General features: G+C 45.4%; 1 protein-coding gene across 2 annotated transcripts in view; it reads right to left on the bottom strand.

Moving 5' to 3' along the window:
* BAHD1 (bromo adjacent homology domain containing 1) overlaps positions 1-24267 on the bottom strand; it is an 87445-nt gene that overhangs the window by 21969 nt on the left and 41209 nt on the right. For both annotated transcript variants that reach the window (XM_075927097.2, XM_075927096.2), the window contains one exon: positions 4804-6447. In XM_075927097.2, the coding sequence (XP_075783212.1) occupies positions 4804-6430 (1627 nt within the window). In that variant the 5' untranslated portion in view covers positions 6431-6447. The remainder of the gene's footprint in view (positions 1-4803; positions 6448-24267) is intronic.

Below are 24267 nucleotides of genomic sequence, written 5' to 3'. Positions count from 1 at the left end.
CCATGAAATAAGCCTGAGTAAAAAAGAGAGAAGCTTAGATCTGAACTAGTCTAGTAACACGGCATTATCAACTCCAGTAGGGAGGGAGCTCCCATAACATAGTCCAGTACATATGAAAATCTCCAAGCTTCATAAATCTGAAAAAGCATGCATTCTGGAAATGCCAGCAGGGCAGCTTCAGGCAATCTCAGACAGAACTAAGGTTCACAAAGACAGCTGCTTTGATACATCTCTAGGTCCCCAAGTGGACACCGCCTTAAAAATCAAAGCATTTAGGAGAATTGGCGTAATAACTGATTCAATTTACAGAGTGAAGCATGGCTGAGACTGCTCCAGACAGTGGGAAACTGCTGCCCTCTGCCTCCCACTCAGTGAGCTGTAAAAGGTTATGAAACGATCGCTACCCTTGGAGATAGAAGCAGTAACAAAAGAACGATGCATTCACAGATAGCAGTAACAGCTATAAAAACAAGTACAGCTAATAGAGCTGGTCAGAAAGATTCTTGATCTCTCTGCTTGCTGGGTTTGTAGCAGTGTATAAAGCTACAGATGTCAAGCACTGTTCCCCTGGGAGGAGGGGTGTTTTCTGTCACTCAGCAGCTTGCCTCTGACTTGTTTGCTGATGGGGCTAGTGGGTAATTGTGGGGGAGTTTAAAAGATGGTGAAGTGGGAAGAAGAATGTTGGAGAGTATTCAGGAGACACAAGGAGAACATAGTAGTTGTACTAATAAAGGGGAAACAGTCCAGAATGACGGACGTAGGAAAGTCTTACAAACTCACAAATGGATAAAACTGGCATTGCCTTGACTCAAGATTTGGGATCCCTTAGACAGCCACTTTGAGTAGCTGTACTTAAAAGATGTGAAGATGAGGAACTAGAACGCTGCACCATGTATGGCCTCGGCTCCCACACTAATTCCACAGATGACCTGGATAGTAATGAAGCAGCCTCAAGGACATTTAGATCACAAGCCCTGACAAACAGCTTCACACTAATAGCTACCCATGCCTCAAGAAGGGTAAGATTCTTTTCACCAGGTGTTCAATAGGAGTACACGAACCCTATTATGTCTTACATTCCCAGCTGGTGTGCACTATTCCCACCCCCAAAAATGGTCTTGCCTTGATTTCACTTCCCTACCACCACCTCACTGCTCATTAATTCATTGGTTGGAAATGCTATCAATGAAGAATCCCCCATGTTTAAAACTAGATAACTACTGTGGCCATCTCCTCATCCATGTCTTAACCCCATTACCCTGCATGCAGACTGCTGTCACTGGAACACAAGAATTCCCTCATTCTCTGCTTGATATGGCACAGGAGCACTGCCCATGGCACCCACCCAGCCCTTCACCTCTATACAGGAGACTCCCATTGTTCACCTACAAGTGAATATACTCTCCTCAAGAAATGAGATTGGCAACTCATTCTTACAGGGCATTGTGCTACTCTGTAGGGATGTAAGAGACTAGTCGACTATCAAATAAACAGAAGCTTATCGGATAGTTGACTAGTGATGCGATTAGTCATTTTCCCTGCCTTGCTGCCTCTATCAGAGAAAGGGAGCAAGGGAGGGGGAGCAGGAGCTGGCTTAAAAGCTGGTTTGCACCAGCATCATCTCCATGAGTAGCAGGGGAGGTAGAGGCACAACAGCAAACAGCATGAGCAGAGGCTGAAGCAGTCTTTGCTCGCGCCACTTCCGCTATGATTCTGCTTTTGAAATTTCAAGGCTGAGGCACCTCATGGAATGAGGAGTCAGTGAGAGAGTCTCCTTCTCCCTGTGGGGCTTCCTTTTGAAATGTACAAGAGCCCATGCTCTTGTACATTTCCAAGGCTCAGGTGCCGCAGGGCCAGCGAGGCAGTCCCCCGCTGGTCCCACACTGTGGGGCTTCCAGTTTTTTTCCTTCCCAGCAGGGCTCTTGCTACAGTTCAAAGGCAGAGGCTCCCTTATAGACTAACGAATAGTCAATGGAAATTTGATTAGCTAATTAATCTAAATTTAACATCTCTACTACTCTGAGCACAAGACTAACACCCGTCTGCTGTAAAATGATGACTATTATCTATAACCAGTATGTAACTAATTCCATAACTATCAGGATGACAGCATTCAAAATTAGTTACTTCTACAAGGGCAGTTTGGCTCTACTGGGTACCCAGCTAACCTAACAACAGATAGAGGCAAAGCACTTGATATGTCAAGCTGGCAATACATGGAGAGTTGTTGTCTCTGTATAAGACAGTCAAGTTAAAGAAATGCTTTAATGCACTGAAGCTGGCCTTTCCAGGAAAGACTTGGGATCTGTTTCTCAAGATCAGCTCTAGAACATTAAACTTTACTTATGCTAGAAGAAGCTTCCCTCCACACTTCACTCAGCAAAAGCAGAAACTCTAGGCTGTTCCAATTTTGCAGAATTCTAAATGGAAGCTACTCAGAAAGGAAGGCAAGATAATATAGGTGCAACCCACACTTTTGAACATACACAACCCAAATGCACCACATTTAAGATGTGTGCTACCCTGTCACATGCCTTTAAAAATAAAAATCTACACAGGGAAAGTCTGGAGAAATACGAGTTGGAGAAATCCTATCTGTGGGACAGACTGGCTCTACTCGTTGCTAACCTATTAGCTTTCCAAGAAGGGAAAACATCTATCTTCTCCCTCTCCATAGGGCATCAACATTCACCCTCTCCATAGGGAATCACACAGAGCACCACCAAAACCTCCTCAGATCCCTTTCATCTGAATGTTAAGCTAGCATCATTAAGGTGCCTGACTAAGTTCCTTTTGGTACAGCACAGATTGGCATGACCCAGAGCAGTATGTCAAAGATCAGTATTCTTATTTCTGAACTAGTCTTCCCAAGAGAATTTTCAGTTATGAAAAGACTATATACTGTCTAGCCCTCAGGGTAGAGGGTTGCACCAGGTCAACAGAGATATATTTTAGAAAAGGAAATCTCTGCTTTGCTCAAGTGCTCCTGAATTACAGCTCCTTCTTGGAATGGAAGGAGATCATAAAGCCCATCTCATCCTGTACTCCTGACTCAGAAGATTCACCTGCCTCCCTAATATCCTCAGTAGTTTTAATTGGATAAGTTATCCTTTCCTTTGTGTCCTAAACTGTACAGCATTGCTGCATGTAGCTGCACCTTCCAAGGCAATTCTGTCCCAGAGGCAGATGAAGCAAGCTTCATTTGTAGATTATACTGTAATTTCGTAATAGCAACATACCCCTCCTTTCTAACTTGGTGGTTTTAATGCTGAAAATGTATGTTTGCTCTGGCACAACAATTTTGGTTGCCAGTTTTAAATATTTCAAAACAGAAACTTTTCTATATAGTGATGGCAAAGCTCCTGGATAAAAACATAGTACAAAGTCTAGTTATGCAAACACCTGAACCATGTATTAAACCTATTACAATTCTGGGTTTCAGTGTCTCACAGGCTAAACACAAAACCAGGGAAAGGTATCTAATAAGATCTCAATAATCCACTGACATTCAGTGAATTAATTAGCTCAATCTACAAGGGTGCTAATTAAATCTCATTGCTAGCATCTTTTGGTGTTTTTCCAAACTGGGCTGTGTGGCAGAGTGCTGGGCAACAGCAGCTATACAGCACTCTGATCACTGGACCACTCGTTAAATCACCACAGAGGAAATCTAAGAAGCAAAGCTGTGCCTAATTGATATATTGGGGATGGGCAAGAGAGCTACAAGACTAATGAATCCATCAGCCCAGAAAATAGGACATACAAAGAAGGATGTGCTCAGGGGCAGGGGGGGGGAGGGGAGTCAGGGAATGGCAGGCAGGCAAGCCTTTCAGGGTCAGAGGAAGAACCAGGAAAGCTCTTCTGGAACGAAGATACCTTTTGTCTCTCCCCATCCACCCTTGGCATAGAGCGAGAGCATAGGAGTAGTGCCATTGTAAATACAGAGCCACACAAGTCTGACAGAACACTGCAAATCACTGCACAAGGATGTTTGCCTAGAAGGTAGACTACGAGCCATTTGTGGCTACAGAAGGGACAGGAGCAGGTCAGTGCCCGATCATAGGTAGTATCTGTTGAAATAGTCAGTAATTCCGGTGCATTCAGAAGAGAGAAAAAAATGCAACTAAAAGATTTTGTGGGAGCCCAATAACATATATTTTGGGAATTTCATTGTTTGCAGACCAGATATAGAGCAGAAGGCACTGCCAGTTTCCATACACTGCCCTACCAGCACACCTCAACCCTTCACTAAAGTGAGCCAATGTAGGGCTGAAACGGTCATTCAATCTCCAAGGGCAAGAGCAGCCTTTGGATTTAGCTGGGACTCTGAACTACAGCTCTTATACACAATGGTGGCAGTCTGGCAAACCCGACCACTCGTCTGCTAGGAACTTAATAGACCACTCCCTCATTTCCCATTGATCATATGGGCATTATACTGGGGTTATCACTAACCCGAACAGAATTCAAACCAAGGACCACCTTCCTTCTACTCCAAATCTTATTACCAGCCTCATGATTCAATTTTTCCACCCCCATAAAACATTTTAATGGAAACAGAGCCTTCAGAGGAAAAGGAAGGGATACCATAGCATCTGCAAGTGTAGCTAAATGCTGAATCTTCCTTACCAACAGACAGTACACGTCTCAGATTTAGCTGAATCGAATGCATAGGAAGCATGCCTCTTACTTGGTCATATACAGGCAACAAGATTCCTCCCCCCACCCACACACTTATTAATGCACTAATCTAAGCCCCCTCACTTAGGCATGCTAAGATCTCAATTTATTACTTTGCCTTACCTGCTGCAAAAGGCATTTTGTAGGAGTAGCTGTTCCGTCCTGTATGCACACTGCTAATCCTACTCTCTGGCACCTGCATAACTCCACAAAGACTGTAACTGTTAACAGCTGTTCCTTCCCCACAACAATATGGAGAGTTACACCAGTGAAGTGGCTGGAAAGGTGTACCTGATGGTAAGGAAGTTGGAGATACTAAGAGCCCCTCACAAGTAGGCTGTGAAAGCTCATCCTTAGGGTAAACTGAGCAGTGAGAGTAGCCACTGTATCCACTTTGGCCATAATAAACATAAAACCTGTTCAATGGAGTCAAATCTGAAGTTTCACAGAGACATCCACACTCTGTGTGATTTCCTGGCACAGGCAAGGGATGGAACTGCTGCACGGGGAAGGAAGGCTGATGAAATTCCTGTTTGGGAGTAGGGGATTTTTCCCCAGGTCTCCCATACTCAGGCTTCATGGAAGCTTGCCCACCCATAAGCAAAGGCAGTCTGTGGTAGAAACCCTCTGTGCTATCATAGGAATTAGATAATGGTTCATAATGGAGAGAATCAATTTTCCCATGGAGTCTAGAGGAGTCCTGGTGGTCTGCTTTCCTAAAAGAACTTGCAGGAAATCCTTGCCAGCCATGTGGACCCTCCATTTTTACATTGGACATTTCCTTTTTGGATTTAACACAATTCTTCCTATTGGCTTTAGCCCACTTAAGCCTTGATTTGGAACAGTGATTCTCAGACTTGCCCTCTCCATCTGATTTACTCCTTGGCTTCAGAGGTTGATCTTTTTCACTGGTCAGTTTCAAAAATGCCACAGCATTGAGGCTGGCCAATCTCTTTGGGGTAGGATGATAGGGAATTCCACTATCCTCCCTCTTTGTTCCATCTTCAAAGACATCATCCAATGTATGGTCAGAGCTATTGCATTTGTGACTGGAGCCACTCTGATTCTTTCCTTTAACTGTTTTTACAGCTGGTTTTCCCAATGAGGGCCAGTTGCCACTAGCTTTGCAGTGCAAGCCCTTCGTGCTACAATCTACACTGGCTTTGACAGTGTCTTTCCGAAAGCGCCTGCCAGATAATAAGCCATCATCCCGCTCAAACAGGAGGTTATTCACTGCCTCGGCATTCAGAGAAGCCAGTCTCCGTTTTCTGGGCTCCAAAGGAGCAGCACTGGGTGCCTGTTCTATTCCAGGACAAATTATTGTGCACTTTTCCCCAGATGGATCACTCTTTCCCACTCCCAAAGTCTGAACTTGTTCTGGGAAACAGGGAGATATGAAGTCATCCATCCAATTGGATAGGTCTCTTTTTGTGCCACTTTGAGCCTCCTTTGACAGTGATCCAGCCACGTCCTCTAGTCTGGTGAGAAGCACTTTGCACGTTTTTTTGTCCACAGAAGTGATCAGACGTTTCCTTAATGGGTACGTCTTTCTGACCTCCTGCGAATTCCTGCTTTTGTTCACACCTGTAAACCCACTCTGGCAGTTTTGAGGATCAGTGGTATCTCCTTGCTCACTGCACTCTGCCTCATTCATATCCATTCTTTCTCTCTCTATTGGTGAGAGAACTTGGCCAGCAGAACCAGCTGGATGTTTCAGAAGAAAAAGTTGTTTCTTCCCGGCATGAGTCATAGAACCAAGTTCCACGCCTGTAAACAAAACAGAAAAAAGTCTATTAATATCACTGAAAGGGATCCATCACCTCACAATAGACCAAATGTCAATTAGGAAATATTTGAGGATGCTGGTTACTACACAAAATATAGCCTTTCTGGGTCATGGCCAGTTTTAACCAATCAGAAAACAGGCTATAAAGAGCTGTGGTTTAACATTAAACCATAGAACAGGACAGTAATTAAAGATGTGGCTGATACTGAAAGCCCAGAAGCTAGGAAGAATCAGGGTTAAAGCCAAAATTTCATTTCACATGCCCTATTATGCCTATGTACTATTCCCAGTACATTACATGAAAGTCCAGTACCCAGTTAAATTGACATGATATTAAATAAGTCACAGATTTCAATCAAACCATTTAAAACTAATTTAAACCCATGTCCAAGGTATAGGGTATAAATATATTCTGTGTATTTTTTTATTACTACTGTAATGTACAGTATTGCTACAAGCAGGCTATTTCACAGTCATTTCCCAGGACAATTAAACAAAAGGTAACAAGTTCACCTTACCAGGTCATGTGAAAGCTGAACTTTAAAGAAAGATAAATGGACAGAGACTTGCCAACTATAAAACAAATTTAATACATATACAAATCTTTGTGCAGATTAAAATTTGGCTAAGTTCTATTGTTCTTTGGTTTAACATTTTAATTGTTTTAAGCATAACAACCTTAAAGTAAGCCACCTGTTCTGTAGAAAGGTGTGTATAACAACTTAATCCCAAAATTATGATTTTGAAAGGAAAAGACTTATTCCAACCTTTCATTCGGATTTTGAGAGAAACACTGAACTAATGAGTAACAAACACATAAAAAGGAAAGTTACAATCATCCGTCTGCAGGACAGGAACAGGTTCTTCTACCTGCATGGGTATGCAAAAGTATTACTGGTGTTTTCCTAGGATTTCTGTTCCAACATTTTGCTAGCTTTGCATTTTAGAAATTATTTCTGAGTCGAGGCATTTTAGGACTGTTAAGACTATATCTGTAGACTAACTCATGACCTCAAATGTTTCAAAGTATGTACGGACTTGCCCACTGACCAGATATATTTTTGGATCCATTGTCTTTGAGTCCATAATTACTGAAATGAATGAGGTTCTTAATTTGCATGTGGGTGACAAACACATAAGGTGATGCCAGTGACTTCAGAAATAGATGCAATTCTGATCTGCCCCAGCACTCCCAAGGAGGGATTCCCAGTGGGAAAAACATCCTCAAAACCTGAATTAAGGGAAGAAACTAATACTTGTTGCATCAGGCTTGCTAGCCACAAATCACTGCTTGCTTGCAATGGTTATCGCAGAGGCTGCTGCAGACCTCAGCTGCTGGTCTCTGGCCATGGGATCCCACCATATCGGAACACGTGGCCTGTGCTTTCTCCACCCACACAGGTGACCACCACAGAGTAGGAGTTCAGCAATATGCAACATCTAAGAGTTGGCAACAGCTAAGAGTTGACACCTACAAGCAAGTAACTTCTACCCAATCAGCAAGTCCACCACTGTTAAAACCTGGGTCAATAAGAGCACCTGCTAATCTTTTCAACCACACACAACTTTCTTAAGGCTGTCCACAAGAGTTGACACCTGACTCACTTCTACATGTGTTAGCTTTTTTGGTTTTGTTTTCTTTTCAAAATTTATTAGTAGAGGGACACCTCTACTTTAGCATTCTTCTACTTTTAACTTCAGCAGATGGCTGGAAATGAGCAGGAGTGTCTAGGGATAAAGTTCTCAGGATCTGAGAGCAGCATGTATAGAAACGTTCTATCAGTACAGAGTTATAAACTGGAACTTTCTGATCTTGCAACACTGATGTTCCAGGATAAGAGTCCTGGCATGCTGCGGGGGATGGGGGAGCCGGGAGCCCAGCACTATGCAGTAGAGGGGCCCATACAAGGCCCAGCCGGGCTATCGAGGAGGGGGGAAGGAAGTGGCTCAGTTGGGCTATGGGGGTGGGGGGGTGGGGCAGAAAGCCCATGGGGGAGAAGGGCAGAGGGGGCTGGCAGCAGAGGTTCAGAAATGACTTCACCTGGTCTGGAAATATCCCTCATCTGGGACCAATCAGGTCCCGAGGGTACTGAACCAGGGAGGTTCAACCTGTACCTGAAACAGCCATATATTAATCAACACTGCTGACAAAGATCACACAATATTTCATGGTTTGAAGTTGTGTACTTGTTACTGAGAAATCCTGTTAGTTTCCCCTAAACTTGACATTTGAATTTTAAAAGTAAGTTATTGTCTTGAATTGTATTGGAACATTTCATGTAACCCTACGACTAGGGATAGGTGGTGTGCAAGGCTGGCTAATTCCCTAAACACCATTCATTTTGGGCAAGGTCTCCTACTTGACACCAAAGCTCAACATTATCTTGAAGCTGAGTGGGATTAAATCTTTTCTGTATCAGCTACTTGGCTGAAACAAATATAGTGACTGACGATGAGATTGAGAATGTTCTGCCATGGGGGGAGGGGGGGGAAGGGGATCGGGGCCCTCTCCGTTAAGTCTTCACAAATTATTAGAAAAAGCTGTTGATTCAATTTGGTTTAATCAACCTGATTTTTATATTCTCACTTTTAATTGAGTTATTTGTATTTTATTTGATTATTTTGTTTAGTTTATATATAAAATTAGAAACATCTTTGGTTCAAATATTTCTTTCAGATGTCTTGAAGTAAATAAGAAGCAACTCACACCAATATGCTGGTGGTCCATAGAACTGCCTCATAGACCCTTCCATACCTGGTGCTAGAACAAACAGTTGACTTTTGAGGGAAAGCTGATTTATGTACTGATCATTTCTTTCGGTAAGAGATGTAGAATTTTTAACCTTTGTGGGCCTGGAATGGTAAATAACAGCTGGTTAACCTACAGGGTGGCCAATTCCCTTTATTTTCTCATACACCAGCGAGCAAATTTAACTACAAAGATATCAAGAGCAATAACAAGATCTTCTGTTTCCTCTATTTAAAATAAATGAATTTTGTCATATTGAGAGAAGAGTCTTTGACTCACCCACCAAACAGGCACACAGCATGGGCAGTGGTAGTGCAGCCATCCTATACAACCCTGCCCAGGAGAGAGCCCTTCTACCAGACTGCATGGACAATTGGTTTGTTGTGGTATGGCTATTTCTGTGATCCTATTTCTTCTTGTCCCCATCAAAAGGGCAGAGAATTATCTCCAGATTGTCCAGTCACTTGAAAGTGACATCAACTGTCCCCTTCATCTGCTAGCCCTCTCCTTTTCTTTGCAGGACTAGGTCTAATCCCCCTTGCACAGGCATCTCTTTCCAATATTTTATCAATACAATTAATAAAACAGTAGCATTTTCATTACATCAAGTCCAAAACACCTGACTTCTATAGCTGTTCACATTTTAATATCTCCATCTTCTTCTAGTGGACAGTTACAACAAATTTCCTCAAATGAAAAAAAGTATTGCAGATTCACAAGGAAGGGGATTTGAGGGAATTCTGGAGAAAAAAAATCAGTGCACAATATTTTAAAATTCTGCAGATTTTACTTGCCAATAAATAAATGTGGAGACTCCAGCCTGGCAGAGGGAAGCACAGACTATTGGTAGTACAGAAGTGAGAGTTCACCCTGCAGGCCCCCGCCTCCTTCCCCAGGACATGGATTCAGTGGTGATGCTGTGCCTAACCCTAGGGCAGTGGTTCTCAATTCGTTTCGGTCCATGGACCACCAGGCCAATCAAAAAGTTTCGTGGACCACCTCCAGCACATGTAGCACAGGACGAATGACACAGCAACCGCTCAGCATGATGGCGGGAGCTACACTGATGCTCAGAGCCTCCGACAGAAGTTAACTGGCAACACAATGCGGTTGCGTCCTAGGTGATGCTATGGATGACGCGCCGCATGCTTGTCAACACGGCATAAAACAGCTTAACGGCAGCACCTGCTCATGCCGTGTGACTCTGGACAATGTTCCTGTGGACTACCAAAAAAGTCACCATAGACCACCAATTGAGAACCACAGCCCTAGGGTAACTAGTTCTGATATTTGGGGTTCTGGCCTATATAGGTGCTTATATCTCCTCACCTTGTCCCAATTTTTCACACTTGCTGTGTGGTCATCCTTCCTGACCCTAAAAAGTGCAAGTCCCCAAACTCCCCAGGCTCCTGACCCTCTACATTAGGTGCACTAGGTGCAGAAGGCAGGCTCAGTCCTGAAGGATCTAAGTGTGGAGGGATATAGATGTGGGGTGACAGGTTTGTGGGGAGCAATCTGGATGGAGAGTTTCTAAGTGTCAGGGCAATGGGACTTTGCAGGGAAGTCCAAGTAAAGGAGATTAGGACTCAGCATGGAGAGTATGGGGCTTGACAGGGCAATCTGAAAGTTAGGGGCTCAGTGAAGGATCAGGATGCTGAAAGATTGTGGCTTGCAGGGGTGGGGATCCATATGAAGTTTGCTGGGGCTCAGGGTTGGGAGGGTCCAGGTGCGGCAGGCTCTTCAGAATGATTCAGGAACACAGGACATGGGGCTTGTCAGGCTGAGTGTTAAAGTGGGGGATGGGCTGTGTGAAGGGATGGAGGTCCAGCTGCAGGGGATGGGGCTTGTTGGGGGCCTGAATTCAGGAATGGGGTTCAGCAAAGAGTGCTGAGTGTGGGAGGGTGCAGGGGGATGAGGCTTGGCTATGGAGGGGGTCTGAGTATGGGGGGGGATCCAGATGTACAGTGACCCTCCCTTCACCTGCAGCTGAGGAGTGATGGGGCAGGAAACCAGAGACTGATGCGGAGCTGGAAAAGAGTTCTGGGAGTGGACTGGCCCAGCCCCAACTGCTCTGTGCTGGGGTAAGTGTGCTCCTTCCACATCTGGGACTAACAACTGAGCCCAGCATGGAGTAGGAGCCACCAGTCAGTGCTTCAGGTGAAGGGGGCAAGGCTCAGCAGAGAAAGGGGATCTGGGTGCGGGAGGCTCTGGATGTGGCGGGGGGTGGAGGGGGAAGGGGAGGCTTGGCAGGTTTGGGAATAGCGAATATGAGAGGGGTCTGAGTATGGATGCACGGCGGTTGGGTCTAAGCTAGTACTGGCCAGGATATCTCCAGCCTCACTCCCCTGCAGTGACTTATCTTTCTGCTGACTCCTTTGGGCACCTGAAATGATACATCTATATCAGTTTGGGCCGCCCATACGCTGCGTGCCCAGGAGCCAGCACTGCCCATGCGCCACGCACCCGGAAGTGGGGAGCCCATACACTGCGCGCCCAGGAGTCGGCACCGGCCATGCGCCATGCGCCCAGGGGCGGGGCCAGCCCCGATCTCTTGGTGGGCGCACAGAAATGGCCCGGCAGGTGCCATGGCGCCCGCGGGCACCATGTTGGGGACCACTGATCTATATTGCCTGGGAGGGATGAGTGGCTGCTCTTTCAGTTTTCCTTTGCTTCTCCATCAGAAAAATCATTATTCAAGCAGGGAAACAAAGAAATCTGCAGCATCCATGAATTCTGTGAGCACACAGTGGTGCAGATTTCACCCAGAAATAAAATTTGGAGCAGTTTACAGCCCAGGATACATCCCTTGTGGGTTTTTCTGGCACAGTCAATGCTACCAACATACTAACTAAAAATGCTTTTCAAAACCCATCAGTATGAATGCTTATAATCATGTGCTACCATATAAGAAACTAGATTTAGTAAGACACCTTTCAATAGGACTTGGAATTCCAAAGAAAATTCCCCAACCTTGCCTGTGAAATACATGTTCTACTACACAATACCTAAGCAGAACATGGCAAGTTGTACTTTATTTATAGCTAATAGTTAAAAGGAAAAAAAATCAGCATTGATGAACTCAAATTCCACAAATCAAGATACACTGAATTTATGGCTTATTACAACGATCTATCTGGCACTAACAATCCCCTCCAACTTTTCCCCTCTCCTTTCATTTATTCCCTAAAACTAGAGGGGTGTTAACAGGCCACTTCATCTTGAATAGTCCCTTGACATGTGTGTACTTGTGCTAAACAATCTGTTCCATCTTGTATTTAGCTGGACACACTGAGGCCAAGTCTACACTGGCAAGTTACTTCACGGGAAATCAGCCCCCAGCACTGTAATTTTCATGATGTTTGGACTGGCAAGAAACTTCCTCCAGAGCTAGTGTGCACTTAGCACACTAGATAGACCACCTCCATGAGAAACACAGAGCTTGCTGCACTCTAAACAGTGCACTGGGGTGCCAGTGTGGACATCATGGTATTGTACAACTGGTCCCTGAGTTACAAACGTGTTGACTTATGACCGTTAGTACTTACGACCAACCTCCAATTAAGACCATACAGCCGGTCCTCGAATTATGAACACGTGATCCGTGCTCACGAACAGCACGGCCGCATTTAAAAGCATGTATTCCGACTTACGAACAAATTGAGTTATGTCCAGGTGTTTGAAACGTAACCCGTTCATATGTCAGGGACTATCTGTACTGTGTCCTGACTGGCCTCCGGCACCCTTCCCATAATGCCTGTTCTTGTCTCTCTGGTCATCTGTTTGAACTCTACTGGCCTACTCTCAGGTGCCCAACCCTCAGACCCGCCTTTTGTGTTCTTTTAGAAATTTGAAAGTCCTCTTCCTGTTTGCTCGATGCACGTGGTGTGTTCTCCGTGCATCTCCCCAGCTGGTCATGCCTGCTCCATGCCCCAGGAGATTCCCTGCTTGGAGCCATGCTGGACCTCATCAGTGTTTGGGAAGAGGAGGCAGTCCAGTCCCAGCTGCGCTCCAGGCATAGGAATTATGATATCTAGAGCAGATAAGATGCATGCCTGAAAGGGGCCATGACCATGACATGCTGCAATGCAGGGTCAAAGTGAAGGAGCTACGAAACACCTACTACAAGGCACAGGAAGCTGCTCCAGTGCTGCACCCATGGCCTGCAGATTCTACAAAGAGCTGGATAATATACTTGGCACTGACCCCATCTCCACTCCAAAGACACTCCCTTCCCCCCTCAGGATATCTCATGGGCTCAGGGGGCTCTGGCAGTGACAGGAGGACAGGAGGAGGAAGTTGTGGCAGACTGTGCTGAATGGGAGAGGGTCCCAGAGCCAGAGGAAGACTCAGCATCCATAAAGGCTTTGCAGTCAGGAACTGTTCTGTATCCCCAAAGAGGCGAGCCACTCGCAACCTTCAGAGGCTGCGCAAGAGGCGACCGGTAAATAGTTGGGAAAGCACTCAAGTAACTTGCCCAGAGTGGGAGGGTTACAGAAAGGAGGCTGGGTTCAGTGTGATGCTGCTACTAGCAGAGGGTCAGTCAGATGGCGAACAGTTCATTGATGCAATCTGACATCTCGGTAATCTGCCTCACAGACCTCACTGAAAGCTTCATGCAGCTGCTGTGTCACCCTTCTCCTCCTATTAGCTGGCAGAGCATACGTAGTATTTGACCCCCTGAAGGTGACATTCCCTTGCCACTGTGCCGTCAGCGGAGGGGGACCACTGCTGTGCAAAGATAAGCCACGCATTGTCCCAAATGGAACCTGCAGTCAAGTTAAAGACCCTTCCTTGCTTCCCTGCTCACCCTAAGCAGCAAAACATTTTCCACGGTAAGCACAACCTGTGGAAATGAGTGACCATTACTATTTTTACTTTCCCCTCCTCCCACAGTGCTCTCTCTAGTTCACACCTGCCCAGACCACAATATGGCCAGGGCCGGCCTTAGGCCGATTCGCCCAATTCCCCCATTCCCTGAACCCGTGGCCCCATTCCCTGAACCCGGAAGTGTGGCGGCGAGTTAATATTCAGAGCCGGGGCCCTGCTCCAGCAATATGTGGAGCTAGGTCACTCCCCCGGCTCTGCCTGGAACAGGCCCATGACCCCTCCTGCCGGCCCCCCTGCACGTCCTCCCACCCCGTCCCCAGAGTGTCCCCACCATGCGCAGCTCCCAGTGCGGCTCCCCCTCGCCAGTGCGCGCTGCTGGCTGCTGCCATGCGCGCGTTTGCAGGTGAGCGGGGAGACACCCGGACATGACGTGACATCACGCCCCGAGACTTTAAAACTCCTCGGAGGCACGTGGTCTAGCTCCGGGTTCGGTGCTCGGGGCTCGAGCACAGACTCCAGCCCCGCAAAATGGAAGGCAGAAGGTAGGGGAGGGGGAAAACTAGGGGGAGGTGGGAGAGGAAGGGGCTTGTGCAGGGGGGGAGCCGGGAGGGGTGGGAGAGGAAGGGGCTTGTGCAGAGGGGGCGAGGGTGGGGGAGGGGGAAGAAAGGGGAAGGAACCAAGAGACAGGGTGGTGGAGAGACAAATGCCAGGGGGCCAAGTGCAGACAATGAGGAAAAGGGCAGGAGGGGAGGTGTCAGTGGAAGGAGGACACGTTGATGCTGGGAGAGGACAGCAGAGGGGAAGGGCACTGGGGGTAGAAGGAGGTGGTGCTGGGAGAAGGCTTGAAAGACGGGGTGGGGATGGAACAAGTTATGTGTGAAGGCACAGGGGCAGGACGGGAACGGGGGCAGAGAGTGGTGACGGGGTGGGCATTAGGGAAAAAGAGGGCAAAGGGGGCAGGGGCAGTAAGGGAAGGGGGAGGCACCAGGAGGGTGCAGGGCTAAGGAAAGGTGGAGGTGCCAGGGGATTCTGGGGTGAAGCAGAAGGGCAGACACCTGCAGGGGAGGGACCAGCACCAGATGAAAGAAGCAGGGCAGGTGTGTAGAGGGAGGTGTTGGAAGAGGGGATGAGGAGGGATAGCTCACATGATCAGAGTGGGGCTACTGGAGGAGTGGGCACAGGGAGGAGAGAAGGGCTGGTGGAGGGGGGCAGGTCGCAGGAGGGCTGAGGGCAGTGAGAAGGGCAGGAGTCAGGACAGCAGAGGAGGGTGAGGAGTTGGGGGGCAGCAGGCACCAGGGGAGTTGATGGAGCAAGGGGAGAAGACATGGCAGCAGACAGAAAAGGTAAAGCTTTATAAAATATTTAACAACAACAACTTGGGTGCCACAGTGGCACATCCAAATACATTTGGTGTTTTTCTAAAGGCCTGGAGTCAATTGATTATGTAGGAATCTCAGCTTTCATTTAAAAAAAGTTCTCTATACTTCTGGGCCTTACAGCTAAGGAAGAAAGTTTTAAAACATGAACGCTAAATACTCAAGAAACAACAGGCCAATAAAAATCCAACGTTTAATTTTTAAAATATCTTATTTGTAGACCATTCTCATAACTTTGTTTAGGAGTTCCTTGTGATTTTTGGGTGGGCAATGCTGCTCTTTGATTGGTGAATTTAGAGAGGTCTCTCCCTTCAGTTTCCATTCCACCCTCCTTTTTTGTCACAGATCATCAGAGAATCAGAGACAATGGAGAGCAGGGTGAGTCCATGACTATGGTTAATGACTGGTCAGACTGACTAACTATTATCAGCCAGTGGTCTGAATGAGCTATCTACTGCCATCTGTTAATCAACCATAGCAAAAGGCTTCACGAGCACACCTTATTTATATAAACATACCTACTTTGCCACAGAGATCAGTAGACACACTTGCTGTGTCAAGGTGCTCAATTTTGGCTCTTTTGGGTCAAAATTCTCTTAAGACTTGGAGCTGGGAGAATGAAATGTAATCTATAGTGTATGATTAAAAGGTAAAAGACCTGAACTTAATATGACCTGGCTTAGGGTCTACTATAACTTGAACACTAAGCAGAGGCTAGTGAGTCACATTTAACTGAAAGTCACAGAAGATGGAAACAGGTTTTATTTCTGGTGGTGTAGAGTCTATTCGGGAATCCTCAATTATATCTGACACTTTACATCCAGCGTTAAAGGCAGAGCTGACTAGAATCAATTGAGAGTCCTTGTCTTGTCTCAGTGATCGCTTGAGCAAAAATCATTGATAAAATCTTGTGTTTTATTGATAAGACCTTGGATTCAACATGCAGGCAATATGTGTTGAAGGGCAGTGCAAAGGAGGCAATGGTGGTGAGGTACCATATTACCTAGTGAAATCAGTGGTGCTGAAATCACTAAGGACTGGAATTTGACCACAGAACTGACACTTTAACAAAGACTCCTTTTTTGCTATTTAAAAAGTAAATCAATGTAACAGAAAACTGCAACGCTCTCTGATGAATTTTAAAAACTCAAACTTTATTGAAAAGATTGGATAGTTTGCAATTGAAAATATTTGACCTACACTTAAGGCAACTGATTTAATTTTGTGTTAAATTTTGCATTATAAAGGATGGCATTTTTTTGAAAATGTTCAACTATATTGATATAAATTTTGATCAGATCTACTTCTGATGTGATATTTGTGTGTGGTTGTGGTTTGTTGTGTGGGTGCTTTTTTTTTTGCCTCAACAAAAAATCCTGCATGGGGGGGCCCCACCCAAACTGTTTGAATTGGGCCCCACACTTCCTAAAGTCGGCCCTGCCTGGGCGCCACCTGCTGCACTCCAGACCTGTGCCTGCCCAACATCCACCGATGCAGACCACCTCAGGCTGCTGATGCACTCATCGCCAATCTGCATGCAGCTTAGCCTTGATGAACTGCAGCCCCAGCCCCCCCCCCGTTCCACAGCACATCAGACAGAGGGGCTGAATATGAACCGTGGACCAGTGTTTCCTGTAAGCTGAATACTCAGGCAGTCATCTAGGAGAGATTCAAATGCTGCCCAGCTGATTAGCAGAGTGCCCAGTTCCCAAAGCCAGCAGCATGTGTTCCTACTGGTGATGCACCTCCGCACATTCCTCAGTACACACAAAATTTATTCTATCCATGGATGAAAAAAGTTAGTGGGAACCCTGCCAAGGACATCTACAAACCTATGAAATTCTCATGGCATCTCTCACCTCCTGCCTTCCCCACTGTCCCCATCCTAGTTTCCTTCCCACAGTGCATGTTTCATGGGCATCCTACATTTCCTTTGTGTGTAATAAATGAAATCCATGTGTTTTAAAGAAATCTTTATTCCATTACATGAAAACAAGCAAGCAACTATACTCCAGCAAAAAGCTACAGTCACTGTAGCACTAAGTGTAGTGCATAGACCAATCAGTAATCCACTAGCAACTCAGCCACTGCCCTCCCTTACAGAGCAACAAGTTTTACTGACTTTCAGCATCAAATTGCTGCCTCAAGGCATCCCTGATCCTTATGGCCCTGTGCTGTGCTCCTCTAATAGCCCTGGTTTCACACTGTTCAAACTCGGCCTCCAGACATTGTGTCTCAGCGGTCCAGCCCTAAGTAAAGCTTTCACCTTTTCACTCTTTCCTTCACAAATATTATGAAGGGCACAGTGCATAGTGCAGGAGTGGGCAATAATTTTTGACTGGAGGCCATCCCGGAAGGGGCAGGGCATAAACTGGAAGGGGCGAGGCCAGGATGCTTCTGGGCAACCCCACCCACAGACCATGACTGGTCTGGGGCTGAGGGAGCCCGTTTGCCCCTCCCTTCTCACTAGGCACCCATGACCCAGGCAAGTCGAGAAGAAGCTTCCCACGCTCCCTCACCCCCAGGCCAATCAGGGACTGGGAAGTGCACAAAGCTTCCTCCCGCCCTGTGAGGAGCACGTGGCACTTTGAAGTGGTGGGGGAGCTCTAGATGTCGTCTCCTGCCCTGCGAGGAGTGCATGGCGCTTCAAAGTGCTGCATGGTCTTGCCAGGGCAGGAGGAAGTTTTGTGCACTTCCCTGCCCCCAGGCCCTAATTGGCCTCGGGGCTGGGGAGCGACAGGGCCTCCGCGGGCCGGATCAACCCGTGTGGCAGGCCGGATCCGCCCCGCGGAGGCCCTTTTACCTTTTACCCTGGCATAGCGATAGCCATAAGGTATTATCATTGGCCAAGTCCAGTTTCCTATACAAATATCGCCAGTGGGCCTTCAAACTGCCAAAAGTACACTTCACAATCATTCAGCACCTGTTTGGCCTGTTGTTGAACTTCTCCTGCTGCTGCCACGGCTCCCCGTGTATGATTTCATGAGCCATAGTATTAAGGGATAGGCATGGTCTCCAAAGATCACAATGGGCATTTCCACATCTCCCACAGCGATCTTTTGGTCCAGGAAGAAAGTCCCTGCTTGCAGCTTACTGAATTGGCCAGTGTTCAGAAAGATGTGTGTGTCATGTATCTTTCTGGACCAGCCTGCGTTAATGTCTGTGAAACGCCCACAGTGACCCACACACACCTGCAGAAATACCCCTTACAGTTAATGTACTTGGAGGCTGGGTAGTCAGGCACCAGAATTGGAATGTACATGCCATCTATCACTTCACTGCAGTTTGGGAAGCCCATCTGTGCAAAGTCACCCACAATTTCAACCACATTGCCAGAGTCATGGTCTTTCGGAACAGGATGTGATTGACTGGCCTGCACACCTCCATCAGTAGGATTCCAACGGTTGGCTTTTCCACTCCAAACTGATTGGCGACCAAGCAAAAGCTGCCTGGAATCACCAACTTCCACAGTGCAATTGCTTCTCCACGGGCAGGGCAACTCTCATTCGCATGTCCTTGCACCGCAGAGTGGGGCTGAGCTCAGCACACAGTCCCATGAAAGTGGCTTTCCTCATCTGAAAGTTCTTCAGCCTCTTATCCCAGGTTTTCTTTGCCCAAAAGCAATATTCCACTGTGGTCAGCATCTTCGTGAATTCCACAAGGAATCTCTTGTCATATGCATGCTGCACGGACTCCTCATTGACACTTTGCAGCTTCAGGAATAGTTTGACTGTCATTCGTGACGTGTTAGTGAGACGTATCAGCATTTTTGTCAACAGCTGTGGATGCATTCCTGCCAACTGAAGAGGAAGCATTCACAGCATAGAAGGATTTGGGAGTTGAAAGAAGGTGCCAAATGTAGACTGAAGCGCAGGGATTGCTGGGATGTGAAGCGATGCACCACAGGGCACTGGGACAGGACCCAGGATACCTTGCACCTCCCCACAAATCCCAGTGGCAGAAGAGGAAGAAGTGTTCTGTGGGATAGTTGCCCAGAATGCACCACTCCAAAATAGCAATATACACATTTAAATGGTTAACCAATAAGCCTGGGGCTGCCTTGGACACCCTCAGAAGTGCAGGGTCCAGGGCAGCTGTCCTGATTCATTCAATGGCCCCAGCTCCAGAAGAGGCCTCAGGGCAGAAGCCCTGACTGGGTCAACTGAGCCCTGGGGGAAGAAGCTTCAAGCCCAGGCTTCTGGAGCCATGAGTGCAGCTATGGGGCTGAAGCCTTTACCTGTTCTGCTCTAATGAAGCCCTGAGCCCCAAGTCCAGGCTGGAGCAGCAGAAGGTGCCCTAAACCCTGGGTGGAATGTGTATGTGTGTGTGGGGGGGAGGGGGGAAAGAGGGAGGCCCAGGCCCAGATTGCCCTGGTTGGTGGGTAGTATAGAAGCTCTGAGCAGGGACTGCCCCAAGTTCTGGCTGGAGTGCCATAGGGCAGAAATCCAGTGCTAGGCTGCCTTGGTTGGGCATGGGAGGGGGAACAGAAGCCCAAGATGCCCTGAATCCTAGCTGAAGTGGGGAGGAGCTTAACAAAGCCCAAAGCTCGAGCTATCCTGACCCCCAGCTGGAATGAGAAGGGGCTGACCCAACACCCCAAGCCTGAGCTGCCTTCTGCCTTCTCTGAAGTGGGGGAATGCAAAGCCCTGAGCTCAGGCTGCAGCCAGCAAGAGTGGAAGCCCCAGGCCCTGGCAAGACTTGGTGGGGAAGAAGTCCCAAGCTAGGGCAGAGCTGCAGTAGGAGCGATAAGGTTAGGGGCAGAAGCTCAGAGCCTGGCCAGCCCCAGCTGTAGTCATCGGGAGCAGAAGCTCCCACACTGGCAGGAGCCACTGGTAGACAAGCCACAGGGGGCAGAAGTCCAGGGCCCAGCTCCCAAGCTGCTGCAGCACAGAAGTGAGGATGTAGCACCCTTATTTCTGTGCTGCCTCAGTTGTGGGTCTGATCTTTCCACCAAGAGTGTCCATACAGGAGGCCAATTCCTGACCCTCCCCAGCTTAGCAGTTATGAGCCCCTGGCTCCCAGCAGCAGGGGAGATTGGATTTCATGATGTAGGGCTGATTTCACAATCCATTACATGTTTTTCACTGCCATGAAATTGGTAGGACTCTATCTATCCATAACTATTTAAGCAATTATATAGCTTTACACACATTTATTCAGTCAGATTCTCAGTTTTTACAATGTTAGAAATGGTGACTAAAGCATTTCTTATTTATTAATATTTCTACTTGTGATTTGTGTCAAGCTCAATATGGATGAAAATGTAAATAAAAACTACAAAAAAGCACTTTTAAAATGAAATAGAACTACCTTAAGTGTGCTGGATACATAAGAAAAAAGAAGAATGAATCAGAAATGTTTAGAGTTAAGACTGATTTATTAAACAAAGGAAGTAGTATCTGTACTTTGTGAAGTGAACTGATTGTTTCCTGTTACCATGTCTTTTAAGACTTTAGAACTAGTAAATCTCACCCTCTCACACTGAGTTTTTATTGATAGAGTGGAAGAAAAGAAAGCTTTCCTGCTTTTTTAAACTCATCATCTCTACTCTGAATGAACTATTTCAGTGAATTCAGTTCAATGACTAAACTAAAATGAAGAAAGTATTTTTTTCTGGATTTGCAGAACAAACTACTGCCGTAAAAAGCTAATTATAGGACTTTAACAAAATTGGCTTGCAGGTGCCTACTCAGCAACTTCCACTAGTTCAGTGATTTTACTTTCTTTAAACCGTAGCAATAAACATATACTTCTTAATATTTGTATTTAATTTAAATTATTTTAACAACTTAGATCTCAACATAGGTTGCCAAATTAAAATTTAATGATAAATAGATTAAAAAATAAACTCAAAGTTAATTTAAAATCTTCTAAAAAAAACCCTCTCAGTTTTTACCCTCCTTGAATCTCTTTCAAAGGTTTCAACTGAATTAGACCTTTGATATGATGATTATACATGGTACTTACACAGTAATCACAAGCAGCTACTTTTTAAAGGGGTCACACACGCATACAATTCCTGTTCTTGTTAACTGGTGTTATGAGAAAATACAACTCCTTAAACATTTCTCTGCTCCTTTTAAAGCCAATTTCCCTTAAACATCACAAAAGACTAATCAATATCCAGTACCAAATATTCAGATTGACACACAAAATGAAAAAAAAAATACATTTTTTGTCATTAAAGCCAAAACTCTCCTTTATAATTTTAGTGAACAAAGTGGTAGTTTAACCCACAGGTAATAAAATACTTTCAAACAGAGGCTTTATAACATCGAATACAAGAGAGATAATACAGAAGCACAAGTCAGAAAGCCATTATAAGAAGTGTTACCAAGGAATTCCATATTTTCTATTTCAAGGATTTCTACATCAAAATTACTCAGTCAAGGAGCCAAAGAACGATTCCCCTGCCACCCAAATGCGAGTACTGCATACTCTACTTGGGACCCAAAAAGTCAAGCACTTGTCTTTTGGGCTCACATATCACCAGTTTCCTTGTCAGAGCTTATATTAAATTTTGTTGAATATGGACAAAGTAGAATAGAATCCAGCTCATTCTATAACTGTTGCTCCACAGCACCCATGACAGTCATCTCATTTTAGTCACTGACTTAACTACACATAGTGAGCAGATTTAACTAAGAGGATATTACTACTCTATAGTCATTTTCTTGAGGACATCACCACCTTAAATAGGACCTACTGCATATACAGACATTTTGGAAGCAAAACATTTCCAAAGGTGCTTTTTGCATTCAATGCTAAGACGAATCCTATTACTACACCTATGGATGCCAGAGCTATTAGGGCAGTGATAGGCAACCTCCAGCCCAAGAGTCGCATGTGGCTCACTGGGGTTGTGTGTGTGGTCCACAAGACACTTTGTTTACCTGTTGCCCAGGCACAAAATTGCCAGATTCTGCTGGTTTTCATCAGCACAATCCCCCTCCTCCCAAGCCAGTATTACTAAAGTGACACAAACATAAAGCAAGGACATGTGAAGTGAGGTGCATGCTGATTGCACACAACATTGACTGTGCATCCAATCAGCATATCTGCAAATTCTAGCCACCGAAGCACAGTTAGCAAAACTACTCTATCCCAGGAGACTGTCTTGGTTACAACAATCTTGCAGCAATCTGAGATAAAGGAGAGCCACTCATATAACCCACTCCCTAGTCTAAGTTGCCTCTCACTGTACTATGTGTACAAATGATACACGTTATCCAAAACATTTCTGAAAACATACTGCATATCTGGATGCTGACACCATCATGATGCATACAAAACAATGTCTAGAATCAGTGACTTGTACATCTCAAGAATCACCACCAACTTAAATCCATTCAAATATTTGTATTTTTTCCCCTTCTACTCCATCGTCTCAGAAAAAGTATTTTTTAACTTTCCATCTAGGTCAATCCATCATACCAATAATTTTTTATGCATTTTTTCTGAATTTCCTATAATTTCTCACAAAAAAGGCACAGCAAGAGAGACTGCAAGGTTTTCACCTAGAATTCTGTTACTGTGGATATAACAAGGTTAGTATCATAGAAAGAGCTATATCAAGATACAAGTGCAATGCATGACTAGGTCATTACACTGATAACATTGCCAATTTTGATGGTTACTATTCTCAGCATGAAGAGAAAACTGAACGATTTTAGCAATCCAAATTATCATCCCGCCTTGTGGAAAGTACACCCAGAAGCTAACACTCCCCAAAAATCAAGTAATCTAGCAAGATGTATTAGTAAATACAAATACAGGAAAAAGTAGTACTAGAATGTACCGAGTCTATCTTTGTTAAGGGACAGATCTTAACATTATGTGGATTTTCTAAAATCAAGTTTCCTTTGGCTCCAAATTTGTGCTACATAGTTTACAGACTGCCTGACCCAATATTTGTTTGCCTAATATTCTCCGTACCGGACTGCATCAATACACAACCTCCAGAGTCTTACTCAAAATTAGAACAATAACAGTTGATTATTATTTCATGACTTAGTATCAAAGCCACATACATTTATGACAACACAAGCTTCAGACCCTTCATATGAAATGTGTCTCAGGAGAAAAAAAAGACATTGTCAGGTTCTTTATCCCAGTGCAGTCCCTGCTAACTCATGGATCCATGATGATGAACCAAAGAGTTCACATGTAAGACTTATACTTGTCGATCCTTCATAGAAACCCTGATCATCCAAGTGTGACAGTCAAGATCTACGTTTAAGAGACCTGAAAATCAATTTATCTAAGGTCAGAACAGCACTACCCTGTGCTTAAGAGGACAGAAGACAAAAGGCTATTTAGATATACTACTAATTTCAAAAAAAAGTATTTAATCACTAGATCCCAGCTTGTCCTCACCACCTGTTATGCTAGAATTCACTATATGGTAAACTCTAGAACCCCCACTTTACTTTAGTAAAATTAAAAGAAAGTTGATGCCTCATTAGCAGGAAAATAGCCAAATGTGTTGTTAGTAGGAATGTAAGAGTGTAGCCATATAAACAGGTAATTAATAAGCATGAGGCTCTCGGTCTGTTGACACAAGTATTTGTGCATTGGACTCACAGATGGGCTGTCAGTTCCCCCGAAGGTTTGCAGGTTGGTCCCGCCGGCAAGGCAACTGAAGAGGGATGAAAGGACAACTATGCTCTGAGACTAGCAGATTCTCATCTTATACTCTATAACAGCCGCTAATCATAAATATTGTTCACCTAGATGAAAATGATTTGTGACTTTTATAAGAGCGTTGACTCAGTCTCTAGGGCTAAGAGGTTTAGGACAAATGCAGGACTTCTTAATAGGGTCAGCCGTGAATTGGTGCCAAGTGCTGC

Source organism: Pelodiscus sinensis, chromosome 5 (assembly GCF_052426305.1).
Source record: "Pelodiscus sinensis isolate ZL-2025 chromosome 5, ASM5242630v1, whole genome shotgun sequence".
NCBI classification, from domain to species: Eukaryota; Metazoa; Chordata; order Testudines; family Trionychidae; genus Pelodiscus; species Pelodiscus sinensis.
The sequence above is the reverse complement of the archived record's forward strand: the minus strand, read 5'-3'. Positions and strand labels throughout refer to the sequence as shown.